This window comes from Equus asinus, chromosome 2 (genome assembly GCF_041296235.1).
Source record: "Equus asinus isolate D_3611 breed Donkey chromosome 2, EquAss-T2T_v2, whole genome shotgun sequence".
Lineage (NCBI taxonomy): Eukaryota > Metazoa > Chordata > Mammalia > Perissodactyla > Equidae > Equus > Equus asinus.
This window is the reverse complement of record NC_091791.1, coordinates 152,481,040-152,494,256: the sequence shown is the minus strand read 5'-3', so window position 1 is coordinate 152,494,256 and position 13,217 is coordinate 152,481,040. Positions and strand designations below refer to the sequence as shown.

The window sequence follows — 13,217 nt, the reverse complement described above, 5'->3', positions numbered from 1 at the left end:
GGGGCTATCCAGCCCTCCCAGTATTCTGGGCTCTCCCAATGTAAAGATGTCAAATGAGTAAAGAAAGAGCATAACCCCTTCATATCAACTCCTCCTGACACTCTAAAGCATCAGAGTGAAAAATTAAGCAGCTGATTCTAAGGATTTGGTGAGAAGGCATGTACCCTCTGGTGCTTCAGAGAGATAGAAATCCCCTGCAACACTACTCATTTAAGACACTTTGGGATGGTGGGGTGACTGCCATAGGAACCTCCCGGGATACCTGATCCCTATATTTTTATAGCCCATTCTTGCTCAACTATAATGGCTTTTGACTTTTCAGATTAATTCAGTCACAAATAGACATGAGTGACTTACAGTCATATTCATTCTTGAATTCACATGAACATCATCACCACCACTACCATTGTCATTATTTCATATTTATTGAGCACTCATAATGTTCTGGCTCCCAACTCCAATGACTGAATTACCCCTCCTACCCACCCCCAGATCTTTGGGAAAAGCTTCATAATCACACCTGGCCCTAAAGATGCAATGATATAAGGACAAACCTCTTGGGGACGCTGGAGTGTTTGGTCTTTGGCCAGTCTGTCCCTGGCACTACTACAGAAATATATATATATATATATATGTGTATATATATATAATCTTTGCTCATGTCTATACAATATTGATCTCTGCTGAATGCTTAAAATAGAACCTGATTTTCTCTACTACAGCACCTCCTAAACCAAATAGCCCCACACCCAAAGGAGGTCCAGCTTCACAGATTGGCCAAGAACCCCCAGAGCATTTTAAGTAGTTACTCTGAAATTTTCACAGCAATCAAATACCTACTTTTCCCTAGAGCTACTGCCCAGAGGAACAGGATTGGGGCAGAGGGGGCACTTGGGGACGATATGGAAACATCCATAAGCCCAATCTAAAGATTAGCGCCATGACAGATGTTTGTTTGGGAAGGGGACTCTCTTTTTTCCCAGACATTTCAGACAGCCATCTTGGGCCCACCTGAGGAGTGCTAGCAAAGACAAGAGTCCCCCTGAATGCACATATGGTCTAAGGGTACCTTGAGAAGTTGTGAATAATTCCCCAGAAAAATGAAGACCTTTGAGTCCCCTTTTGCACTTGCTGTCCCCAGATGGTGTCTTCAGCAGTTAAGAGGCATTTCCTTTAAGAATCTGGATTTCCTGGGATGCTCAGAGGAGGCTGGGTAATGACAGACCAGCGCACCCCTTGAAGGAAATCCTATTCAAGTCTAATGGCTAGGTGAGGAGTCAGTGGTTGCTTTGAACATGAAACTGGCTCTCTCCAAGCCCAGCTCTGTCACAGCTGTTGGCTTCATGACAAGAGGACTGCTTCCTCAGACACCTCTGGTGAAATACAAGGCCTTATGCTGGCAGGTGAGTTAGCCAACAGAAAAAGTTGCTAGCTCAAATGGCTGGTATAGTGTGACACCACTAATGAGAAAATTATTAATCACATGTTGCTGGTGGAACGGGTGAGTGCTGGTCATGGGCTAGAGACTGGCTCTGAGGGTTTGGATCACTAGATGGATACTGGGCTTGTGGAATATCCTCTCCAGGCAGCTGGTCAGTCACCTCAGGGACCACCCAGGACTGCTGATTAACCTCCTCAGAGACCTCATGGACCTGCAGATCACCCTCCTCAGGGAACTCTTGGGATGTTTTATCAACCTCAGGGATGTCCTGAGACAACAGATTGATTGCAGAAGCCTCTTGAGCCAGCCTTCCAACCTCCACAGAGAATTCCTGGCATGGTTGGCTGAGCTCCTCAGGGATCTCTTGGGCTGGTTTACCAACTTCCACAAGGATTTCCTGGACCAGGCCACCAACCCCTAGAGGGAAACCCTGGACCAGCCTGCCAACCTTTACAGGGACTCCCTGGTATGGCTGGCTGACCTCCTCAGGGCTCTCCTGGCAAAGCTGATAAGCTTCCTCAGAGATTTTCCGGCACAGTTGGCTGGCCATCTGGCATGGCTGGCTGATCTGAGGGACCTCCCGGCATGTCTGGTTAACACTGGTATGGTTCTCCTGGCATGGCCGGCTGATGTCAGGGACCTCCTGGCATGGCTGGTTGACCTCCTCAGCAACCTTCTGGCATGGCTGGCTGGTTTCCACAGGTAGTTCCTGTGGGGACTGGGTTGGTTCAAAAGGCTCTTGCTCCCCTTCTATGGGGAGCTCTTGAGCTCCATTTCCAGGGGTCTCCTGGAGCAGCCCAAGACTTTGATGTTCTTCAGTCACATGTGAACTTAGGGACGGTTGATCACTGAAGCCAAAATGGCAGTTACCATCCACTGCAGTAGGGGAGGAAGGACCAGCACTGGACACAGTGCTAGAAGGGCCACTGCTGTCTGTAAAGCAAAGTCAGGAAACCAAGTCAGGCAAGATGGATGAGTAGGCTCTATTCTACGTATGTAGTTCAAATGCCAGAATAGACAGCCTATATTACTCATGTCTTGAGGTAAGAGGGTCTGAATTCTTCCCAAGTTATGCAGACTCCTAAGTTAGCCCAGCTCAGGAACTGTTGCTCTGGCCTAATGTATATTACAGGAGTATCACTAAGGTACCTCTGAGAGTTCAGGAGAGAGTGCTGAGGCCCACTTCATCCAGTTCTTTCACAAAGTACCCACATCCCAACTCCAAACTCCCATGGCCCCTCATTCCTATTTGGAAGCAAACACTTTATCCCAGTGTTTCATAATTAGGATTACATATCAAAATTATGGGAAATTTTTTTAAAAATACAAATTCCTAGGTTCCATCTCTAGAGATTCTAATTCTATAGGTTTACAGAAAAGGAATGGGTGCCAGGGAGGATGAGAGCAATATATTTTGTTGAAACACTCCCAAGAAAATCTGATGTACATCTTTTGTTAAGAATCATTTCTTTAAAGTAATCAAACATATTTCTGGGGCAGAGGTAATCATTGTTTATAGCCCAAGAGACAAGTAAGCAGGAGAATGCAGAAAAACCTTGTGAATTAGAACAGTAGGAAGGAAAACTATTTACCTGAAGATGGAAGACTTCCATGGAATCTCTAAATGGCAGCACTTCTTGATTAACCTTTCTTGGGGCCAGTGACCCCTTTGAAACTCTAAAGAAAGTTATGGACTATCTTCCCAGAAAAATGTACATATGGAAATTCACATTAATCTTTACATATAATTCCTGGGGTTCATAAACTTTATCCTAAAATCCATCCATAGATCCAAGGTTAAGACCCTCTAAGTCTTTTTTTTTTTGGTGAGGAAGATTGGCCCTGAAATATCTGTTGCCAATCTTCCTCTTTTTGCTTGAGGAAGACTGTCACTGAGCTAACATCTGTGCCAGTCTTCCTTTACTTCATTTGGGATGCCGCCACAGTGTGGCTTGTGGAGTGGTGCTAGGTCCACGCCTAGGATCCAAGCCCAGGAACTGAGCCAGTGGACCCTGGGCTGCTGAAGCGGCATGCACGAACTTAACCACTATGCCATGGGGCCAGCCCCAAGACCCTCTAAGTCTTGAGACATACAGTGTTACAGGCTTGTAGATATTATACACATATAAAATATAAAAACTAGTTTCCTAGATTCTCACAGTAGTAAAATGAAGGCCTTGAGTCTTCAATTACACTGTTAGATAATTCCTATCCCAACCTCTACTTCTTCATTGACCTCTAGTAGGGGAATAATCTACTTTTTCCTTTGTAAATATCATATTTACTGATGGTATTGTAACTTTATATTTAAAGCACTCTGATACCAATAATGATAGATTTTGGAAACAGGGGACACCTGACTATCTTGTCATGAAAGAGAACCTGGGAAAGGTGGCAAGCTTGAGCCTAAAAAGGCTCAGTCAGTTATTGATTTTAAGGTATGCCAGTTCTCTCCTTTCAGTAAATGATCACAAGAGGCATACTTGAATCAGGAAAAAAAGAGGAATATGGTTTTGGACCAACAAGCTCTACTGAGGGCAGACAGACAGACCCTAAAAAAGCATGTTTACCAATAAGGCTATACACCTGATACTGAGATTTAAAAAAAAGAAAAAAACATTTAAGATGGGTTCACCTAAGAATGCAAGTAGCCTTAACATTCAGCTACTGGTTTGATTCAGGCAAATCAGAGGGCAGAAAGAAAACAGAAGCGGGAGAAGGATAAGATTGCCAGCGGCACAGAACCCATAAACACTCCAGGAAAGAGGTAAAAGGAGCAATGGCAAGGTGAGTGTAGAATAATCTGAAATTTGGGGAAGAATTCTTGGTGTCAGGAAGGAGCATTTTTTTCTGCATACAAGGTGCCAGAAAAAGGGCAAAATTCTCCAACTGTTTACCCCAATGGTAAATACAAATCTTTGCTTCACTCCTATCCAAATAAAATAATGAAAGCCACATTTGATTTTATTTATTCCCTGGAGGCAGGAAGAATACAAAAAGGATTTTTCCATCATTAGTGTCTCTGGCCCTTATACTCCCTCTGATTATTACTGGTATCTTTTCCTCCCTACAATTACTCCAAGAACTCGTTGTGGCACCACTGTTACCAAGGATAATTAGTGACAGGCTAGAGATTATAAAGAAGAAATGGGAAAAAGCAGCACTTCAACTTGGACTAGCAAGTGAGAACAGACAATTGAGAGAAGGGACACATAGAAAGTAACAGCAATTTCTAGTTTCCTTCTCCCAGCTTTCCTATATGTCCAGATTTCGTCCTAAGTCATCCTTATTTAAGAAAGCTGTAGAGACCAAATGGGGATCTGAGGAGAATGAAGTCTCCTTCCTTCTTTCCCCAAAGGACCCTCTGGGCCACTATCTTTTAGGAGCCTCTCCAATGAGATAGAGGGGGCATAGAAGACAGAAGTGACGAGATAGACTAAACAGATCCTCCTTCATCTTGGAAACAGCAGATGAGACCACTTCCCCTACTGGTTATTTCTGGTCTTTCAATCCTCTTCTTTGTTTCCCTCATACCATAGGTTTCTCATTCACCAATCCTTCCAGCCCTCTTGGCCTTTGTCTAAGGAGTTCCAAAAGGATTACTTACACCAAGGGGGCTTCTCAGAGCGTTGCCGGAGTTGTAGGGTAGGTGAATGGAGATTACGGGGTGCAGAAAATGGGCTATCTGAGGCCTGGTTGCTGTGCATAGAGTCAAAGAGGGCTGGATAGGTGGAGGAGAGAGAGGGAAGAAAAAAAGTATATGAGGAAGAATTTAAGAGCCACATATTCTCAACATAAGTCAAAACCAACTTATACTTCCTCAGACTGAGAGGTAGCATTTCCTAGGGACTCTTCACACACACAAACCACTTTTACTATTTCAAACCTTATATTATGAATATTTTCAAACATATTTTTTTCAACTGTTGAAAGACTAGTTGAATAGTTGAAAGACTAGTGCAATTACCATATACTCACCTCCTATATCTAACACACTAACGTTAACATTTTGCCATATTTATTTCACCTATTTCTTCATGCTGAAGTTCTTTAAAATAAATGACAGACATTATGAAACATTTCACCTCTAAATACTTCAATATTCATCTCTAAAATATAAGGAATTTTTCCTAGATAACCATACACCATTAATAAACCTAACAAAATTATAAAATAATACCCTAATATCATCTAATACCCAATCCATATTCAAATCTCCCCCAATTATTCCCAAAATGTCTTTATAGTAAGATCCAAACGTGAACCATGCATGGTATTTTGTTACATCTCCAAAATCTCTTTTAATCTACAATAGTGCCCCCCCCATTAATTTTTTCATAGTGACTTTCTGAAAATAGGTCAGTTGTCTCACAGAATGTCATGTGACACAGTCTGGATTTGTCCGATTGCTTCCTCATAGAATCATTTAACTTGTTTCACTATCCCTTGTATTTCCTACAAACTGGAAGTTGGATATAAAGGCTTGATTAGATGGTTCAATTTAAATAACTTTGGCAAGAATACTTCAAGAAGTGATCCTGTGTACTTTACATTGCATCATTGGAGGCACATATGTCTCATTGTCCCACTAAGTAAGGCTAGGTTTAGTAATTGGGTTAAAATGGTGCCCACAAGATCTCACCATTTTAAAGTTTTCCCCTTCTCATTAGAAGTGATCCTTTGGCATCATGCAACCTGATCAACATTTCACCTAATTGTGTTAATATCCGTTGATGATCCTGAATTATTTGATTAGGGATGTCAACTGGTGACTTTGTAATTCTATCAATCCTTTTACATTTATTAGCTGGCATATTTTCTGTAAAGAAGAGCTTTCCCTCTTCAACTGGGGCTATTTGATTGCACTGAACTGCAGGTCTTATTGAAAAGGCAGGATAAGTGTTTATTTCCTTTTAATTAGTTTTCCAGAGGAAAGAGCTGGTGAAAAGTATCCTCTAGTAGTGGCAGATGAGAATTATTTTATTTTTGTTTTCTTTTTTGTAAAATCCATTATGAGCTTGTGGATTTTTATATATTCAGTCAACTTTAATCAATTGCAATAAATTATTCTTTATAATGCTAAAATGTTCCAATTCTGGTCAGTGGGAACCTCTTCAGGCTTGATTCCTTCCTTGTTTTTGATACAATATGCCCCAGGATCACCTTGTGCTTTGCTTGCACTAGACTGTGCATTCTCAACAAAACTGGTTCTGTTTTCTTCTTTTTCTTTTTAAAAAAGTTATAGCCATCCTAGAGGGTGTGAAGTGGTCTCTCACTGTAGCTTTGATTTGCATATCCCTAATGACTACTGAAGGTGAGCACCTTTTCATGTGCTTGTTAATTTCTGTGTATATCTTCTTTGAAGAAATGTCCATTCAAGTCCTTTGCCCATTTTTAAATTGGGTTGTCTTTTTGTTGTTGAACTGTTATATTCTGAACACTTATCAGATAAATGATTTGCAAATATTGTCTCCCTTTCTGTAGGCTGTCTTTTCACTTTCTTGATAACATCCTCTGATGCACAAAAGTTTTTAATTTGGGTGAAGTCCATTTATGTATTTTTTTCTTTTGTTGCCTGTGCTTTTGGTCTATCTAAGAATCCATTGCCAAATATAAGGTCATGAAGATTTATCTTATGTCTTCCAAGAGTTGTATAGTTTTAGCTCTTATAGTTAGGTCATTGATCCATTTTGAGTTTTATATATGGTGTGAGGTAGGGGTCCATCTTCATTCTTTTGCATGTGGATATCCAGTTGTTCCAGCACTATTTATTGAAGAGACTATTCTTTCCCCATTAAATGGTCTTGGTGCCCTTGTTGAAAATTGATTGGCCATATATGTATGGGTTTACTTCTGGACTCTTGATTCTATTCCATTGGTCTGTGTGTTTATCCTATGGCAGTACCACACTGTTTTAATTACTGTAGCTTTGTAGTAAGCTTTAAAATGAGAAAGTGTGAGTCCCCCAACTTTGTTTTTCTTTTTCAAGATTCCTTTGGCTATTCAGACCCCCTTACAATTCCATATGAACTTGAGGGTCAGCTTTTCCATTTCTGCAAAAAAAGAAGTGCATTGCAATTTTGATAGAGATTATATTTAAACCATAGATTGCTTTGTGGAATATTGCCATCTTAACAATATTATGTCTTCTACATGAACATGGGATGTCTTTCTATTTATTTAGGTCTTCTTTAATTTATTTCAGCAATGTTTTGTAGTTTTCAGTGTACAGGTCTTTAAACTTTTTGGTTAAATTTGCTCCCAGGTATTATATTCTTTTGGATGCTATTATAAATGATATTGTTTTCTTAATTTCTTTTTTGGATTGTATATATACAATCTGATGTATAGAAACACAATAGATTTTTGTGAGTTGATCCTGCACTCTACAACTCTCCTGAAATTGTTTATTAATTCCGGTAGGGTTTTTTGAGGATTCTTTGCCATTTTCTCTATATGGGACCATTTCCTCTGTGAATAGAGATAGTTTTACTTCTTCTTTTCCAATTTGGATACTTATTTTCCTTGCCTAATTGCTCTGCATAAAACTTCCAGTACCATGTTGAACAGCAGTGGCAAAAGTGGACATCCTTGTCTCATTCCTGATCTTAGGGGGAAAGCTTTTAGTCTTTCACCATTGAGTATTATGTATGCTGTGGGTTGTTCATAAATGCCCTAGTTCATGTTGAGAAAGTTCCCTTCTAATCCTAGATTGCTGAGTGTTTTTATCATGAAAGAGTGTTGAATTCTGTAAATGCTTATCTGTGTCAAATAAGATGATTGTGGTGTTTTTTCCCTGTGTTCTATTAATGTAGTGTATTGCCCTGACTGATTTTCTTACGTTGAATCACCTTTGCATTCCTGAGATAAATCTCACTTGGTCATGGTGTATAATTCTTTTAACATGCTGTTGGATTTGGTTTGCTAGTATTTTGTTGAGGATTTTTGCCTCTATACTCATAAGGGATATTTGTCTGTAGTTTTCTTTTCTTATGGTGTCTTTGTCTTGCTTTGATATCAGAGTAATTATGGCTTCACATAAAGTATTTCCTCCTCTTCTATTTTTTGGACGAGTATGAGAAGGATTGGGGTTAATTCTTCTTAAACGTTTGGTGGAATTTACCAGTGAAGCCATCTTGTTTCAGACTTCTTTTTGTTTTGACAGGTTTTTGCTACTGATTCAGTCTTTTTTCCTTGTTATAGGTATGTTCAGATTTTCTATTTCTTCTTGGGTCAGTTTTTGTAGTTAGTGTATTTATAGCATTTGTTCATTTCATCTATGATATCTAATTTTTTGGCATACAATTGTTCATAGTACTGTCTTATAATCCTTTTTACTTCTGTAAGGTCACTAGCAATGTCCCCACTTTTATTCCTGATCTTAGTTATTTGCATCATCTCTCTCTTTTCCTCTTTTTCTTTTTCTTTTCTTTAGGAAGATTTTCCCTGAGCTAACATCTGTTGCCAATCTTCCTCCTTCTGCTTGAAGAAGAACATCACTGAGCTAACATCTGTGCCAATCTTCTTCTATTTTATGTGGGCTGCTGCCACAGTGTGGCTTGACGAGTGGTGCTAGGTCCATGCCTGGGATCCGAACCTGTGAACCCTGGGCCGCCGAAGTGGAGTGCACAAACTTAACCACTATGCCACCAAGCTGGCCCTTCTCTCTTTTTCTTAGTCAGACTAGCTAAAGGTTTATCAATTTTGTTGTTTTTTCAAAGAACCAACTTTCGTTTTTGTTGATTCCTCCTATTGTTTTTCTATTCTTTATTTCCTTTATCTCTGTTCCAATCTTTATTATTACTTTCCTTCTGCTAGCTTTTGGTTTAGCTTGCTCTTCTTTTTTTAGTTCCTTAAAGTATAAAGTTAAGTTTTTGATTTAAGATTTCTTCTTTTAAAATGTAGGTGTTTACAGCTATAAATTTCTCTTAGCACTGATTTTACTGCATCCCATAACTTCTGGCATGTTGCATTTTCATTCATCTCAAAGCATATTCTAATTTCCCTTGTGATTTCTTCTTTGACCTATGGGTTGTTTAAGAATGTTCTTTAATTTCCACATATTTGTGAATTTTCCAGTTTTCCTTCTATTATTGATTTCTAGCATCATTCCATTGTGGTTGAAGAAGACAGTTTGTATGATTTCAATCTTTTAAAATTTATTTAGTCTTCTTTTGTGATCTAGCATATGGTCTATCCTGGAGAATATTCCATGTGCACTTAAGAAGAATCTGTATTCTGCTGTTGTTGCGTGGAATGTTCTATATGTGTCTGATAGGTTTAGTTGGTTTATGGTGTTATTCAAGTTCTCTGTTTCCTTATTGCTCTTCTGTCCAATTCTTCCATCCATTACTAAAAGTGGGGTATTGAAGTCTCCAACTATTATTGTAGAGCTGTCTATTTCTCCCTATGATTCTCTTAATGTTTGCTTCATATATTTTGGGACTCTGTTGTTTTGTGTGTGGATGTTTATAATTGTTACATCTTCTTGATGAATTGACATTTTTTTTCCTATCAATATATAATGACCTTTTTTGTCTCTTGTAACAATTTTTGACTTAAAGATTATCTTGTCTTTGGGGCTGGCCCTGTGGCCGAGTGGTTAAGTTCACGCATTCCACTGCAGGTGGCCCAGTGTTTCGTTGGTTCAAATCCTGGGCACCGACATGGCACTGCTCATCAAAGCACGCTGAGGCAGCATCCCACATGCCACAACTAGAAGGACCCACAATGAAGAATATACAACTATGTACCAGGGGGGTTTTGGGAGAAAAAGGAAAAAAAAATAAAATCTTTAAAAAAAAAAAAAGATTATTTTGTCTGAATTGGTATAGCTACCCCAGCTCTCATTTGGTTATTATTTGCAAGGAAAGCCTTTTTCTGTCTTTCACTTTCAACCTATTTTTGTCTTTGGATCTAAAGTGAGTCTCTTGTAGACAGCATATAGTTGAAAATTTTTTTTAAAACCCACTCCTCCAGTCTCTGCTTTTTGATTGTAGAGTTTTATTCATTTACATTTAAAGTAATTACTGATAAGGAAGGGCTTATAACTGCCATTTTGCTGATATTTTCTGTATGTCTCATACCTTTTTTATTCCTTATTTCCTCCATTACTGCCATCTTTTGTGTTTAATTGATTTTTTGTAGTGTACCATTTTGATTCCCTTCTCATTGCCTTTTCTGCATATTCTTTAGATATCTTCTTAGTGGTTACCATGGGGATTACAATTAACATCATAAATTTATATAATCTCACGTGAATTGATGGCAATTTAGCTTCAATAACATATAGAAACTCTGCTCCTATAAAGTTCAGTCTCCATATTATGTTGTTATTATCACAAATTCTATCTTTATATATTATGTGGCCTTTAACACAGACTTATAATGATTGTTTTATTCATTTGTGTGTTGTCATAAATGAAACAAAAAGAGGAGCTACAAACCAAAAATATAATAATGCTGCCTTTTATATTTACCAATGTAGTTACCTTTACCAGAGTTATTTTTTGTATGGCTTCAAGTTATTTTCTAGTGTCCTTTTATTTCCTAAAAGGCTCCTTTTAGCATTTCTTGTAGAGCAGGTCTACTGGTGAAAAATGACCTTAGCTTCTGTTTACCTGGAAATGTCTTAATTTTTCCCTCATTTTTGAACCGTTTTGCTGGATAAAGAATTCTTGGTTGACTTTTTTTTTTTTTTGAGGAAGATTAGCCCTGAGCTAACTACTGCCAGTCCTCCTGTTTTTTGCTGAGCAAGCCTGGCCCTGAGCTAACATCTGTGCCCATCTTCCTCCACTTTATATGTGGGACACCCACCACAGCATGGCGTGCCAGGTGATGCCATGTCCACACCTGGGATCCAAACTGGCAAACCCCAGGCCGCCGAAAAGCAGAATGTGCAAACTTAACCGCTGCACCACCAGGATGGCCCCTTTTTTCCTTTTAGCACTTTAAACATGTCATCCCACTGTTTTCTGGCCTCTTTGGTTTCTGATGAGAAATTGGTTGTTAATCTTATTAAAGATCCCTTATATATGACAAGTTGCTTTTCTCTTGCTCCTTTTAAGATTTTCTCTGTCTTTGTCTTTTGACAATTTGATTATAACATGTCTCAGTGTGCATCTCTTTGCATTCATCCTTCTTGGAGTTTGAACTGTTTGGATGTATTGACTTGTGCCTTTATCAAATTTGAAAAGTTTTCAGCCATTATTTCTTCAAATATTTTTTCTGCCTCTTTTTCTCTCTCTTCTCCTCCTGGGACTCTCATTATGCATATGTTGGTATACTTGCTAGTGTCCCACAAATCTCTTTGGCTCTGTTCATTTTGCTTCATTCTTTTTTCCTTTCTCCTCCTCAGACTGGATACTTTCAAAGGACCTATCTTTAAGTTTGCTGATTCTTTCTTCTGCCTGCTCAAACCTTCTAAGAAACTCTTCAGTGAACTCTGCATTTCTGTTATTATGCTTTTCAGCCCCAGAATTTCTGTTTGGTTCCTTTTTATATTTTCTATCTCTTTAATGATATTCTTTATTTGTTGAGACATAATTCTGCAGATTTCCTTTAGTTCTTTGTTCATGGTTTCCTTTAGCTCTTTAACCATACTCAAGATAGCTGACTTAACATGTGTCTTTGTCTAGTAAGTCCAATACCTGTGCTTCTTCAGGGACTGTTTCTGGTAATTTCTTCTGTGGATGTATCATACTAACTTGTTTCTTTGCATATTTTATAATTTTTATTGAAAACTGGACAGTTTGAATTCTATAATGGGTTAACTCTGAAAATCAGATTACTCTCCCTCCCAGGGTTTGTTTTTTGTGTTTGCCGTGGGCTGTAGCTATTTGTTAAGTGATTTTGGTAAACTTTTTGTGAAGTTTTTTGTGAAGTTTGTCTTCTTTGTCATGTGTGGTCTCATGTGGTCCTTGAAGTCTCTGTTTCTTTAGCTTGTGTTCAGCTAGTGTTTTGACAAGGATTCTCTTGAATGCTGGGAGCAAAAGAAGGGGAGGGGAAAAGGAGGGGAAAAAAGGAAGGGAGCTCTCCCAGTCTACAGATTGGTTCTATGTTGAGGTACTCCTTCAACACTTAGTCAGACTGTTTACAACTCCCCTTTAGCCTTCATTTCCTGCTTGTGCTGAGTCTAGAGTTCAGCCAGAAGTGAAAGCTTAGGGTCTTCTCATGTCTTTTCTGTGCATGTGTCCTTCCCTAGGCATGCACATTGCTTCTAAATTCCCCATGGATTTTGTTAATACTTTCAAATGCCCTAACATCCCAAAGAGACTCTCTGCCTAAGTTTTCATCCCAAGCTTTCAGTACACTTAATTGTTTGCCTCAACTATAATTTTTGCCCCAGGCAGCGGCATCTTGTTCATTTGCCTTACAATGTTTTCTAGGAACATCCTCTGCATAGCCACTTTTCTGCCCTGTTTGAGAACCCTGTGTCAGTCCTTCAGGTAGCCCACAGACAAGTTAGAATAGATAAACATAATTCTTTGAGAATAAGGTCTGTTCTTTTCCCTCTGGAATCAGGGCCCAGGGTCCCACATTGAGAACATGGACTTCCATCTTCAAGACTGCTGCCAAGGTGGGGAGGTGGGTGGGACAAGGGCAAGTATAATGCTGGAATGTTTCCTTTCATTTTTAGGTTGCCTCAGCATTTTCCTGGCTGCTGCAAACCTTTGACTATTTTCCAGAATTCTGACAAAGTTGATTCTAACTGTTTTGCTTGATTTTTCAGTGTTTCTGTGGAATGACAAGCCCTTGGAGCTACCTACTGCTTAAT

The 13,217-nt window shown here is 39.1% G+C and overlaps 1 protein-coding gene across 21 annotated transcripts in view; it reads right to left on the bottom strand.

Annotated features, from left to right (window-relative positions):
- Nucleotides 1–387: 387 nt before the first annotated feature.
- Nucleotides 388–13,217, bottom strand: part of PPIP5K1 (diphosphoinositol pentakisphosphate kinase 1) — a 42,085-nt gene continuing 29,255 nt past the window's right edge. For 15 of the 21 annotated variants that reach the window (XM_070502525.1, XM_070502611.1, XM_044765022.2 and 12 more), the window contains 2 exons: nucleotides 5,049–5,162; nucleotides 389–2,374 (listed from right to left, as the gene is read on the bottom strand). In XM_070502525.1, coding sequence (XP_070358626.1) covers nucleotides 1,476–2,374; nucleotides 5,049–5,162 — 1,013 coding nt within the window. In that variant the 3' untranslated portion in view covers nucleotides 389–1,475. Of the gene's footprint in view, nucleotides 2,375–5,048; nucleotides 5,163–13,217 lie in introns of all 21 variants that reach the window. The other 6 variants (XM_070502538.1, XM_070502541.1, XM_070502609.1 and 3 more) reach the window with 1 other exon arrangement.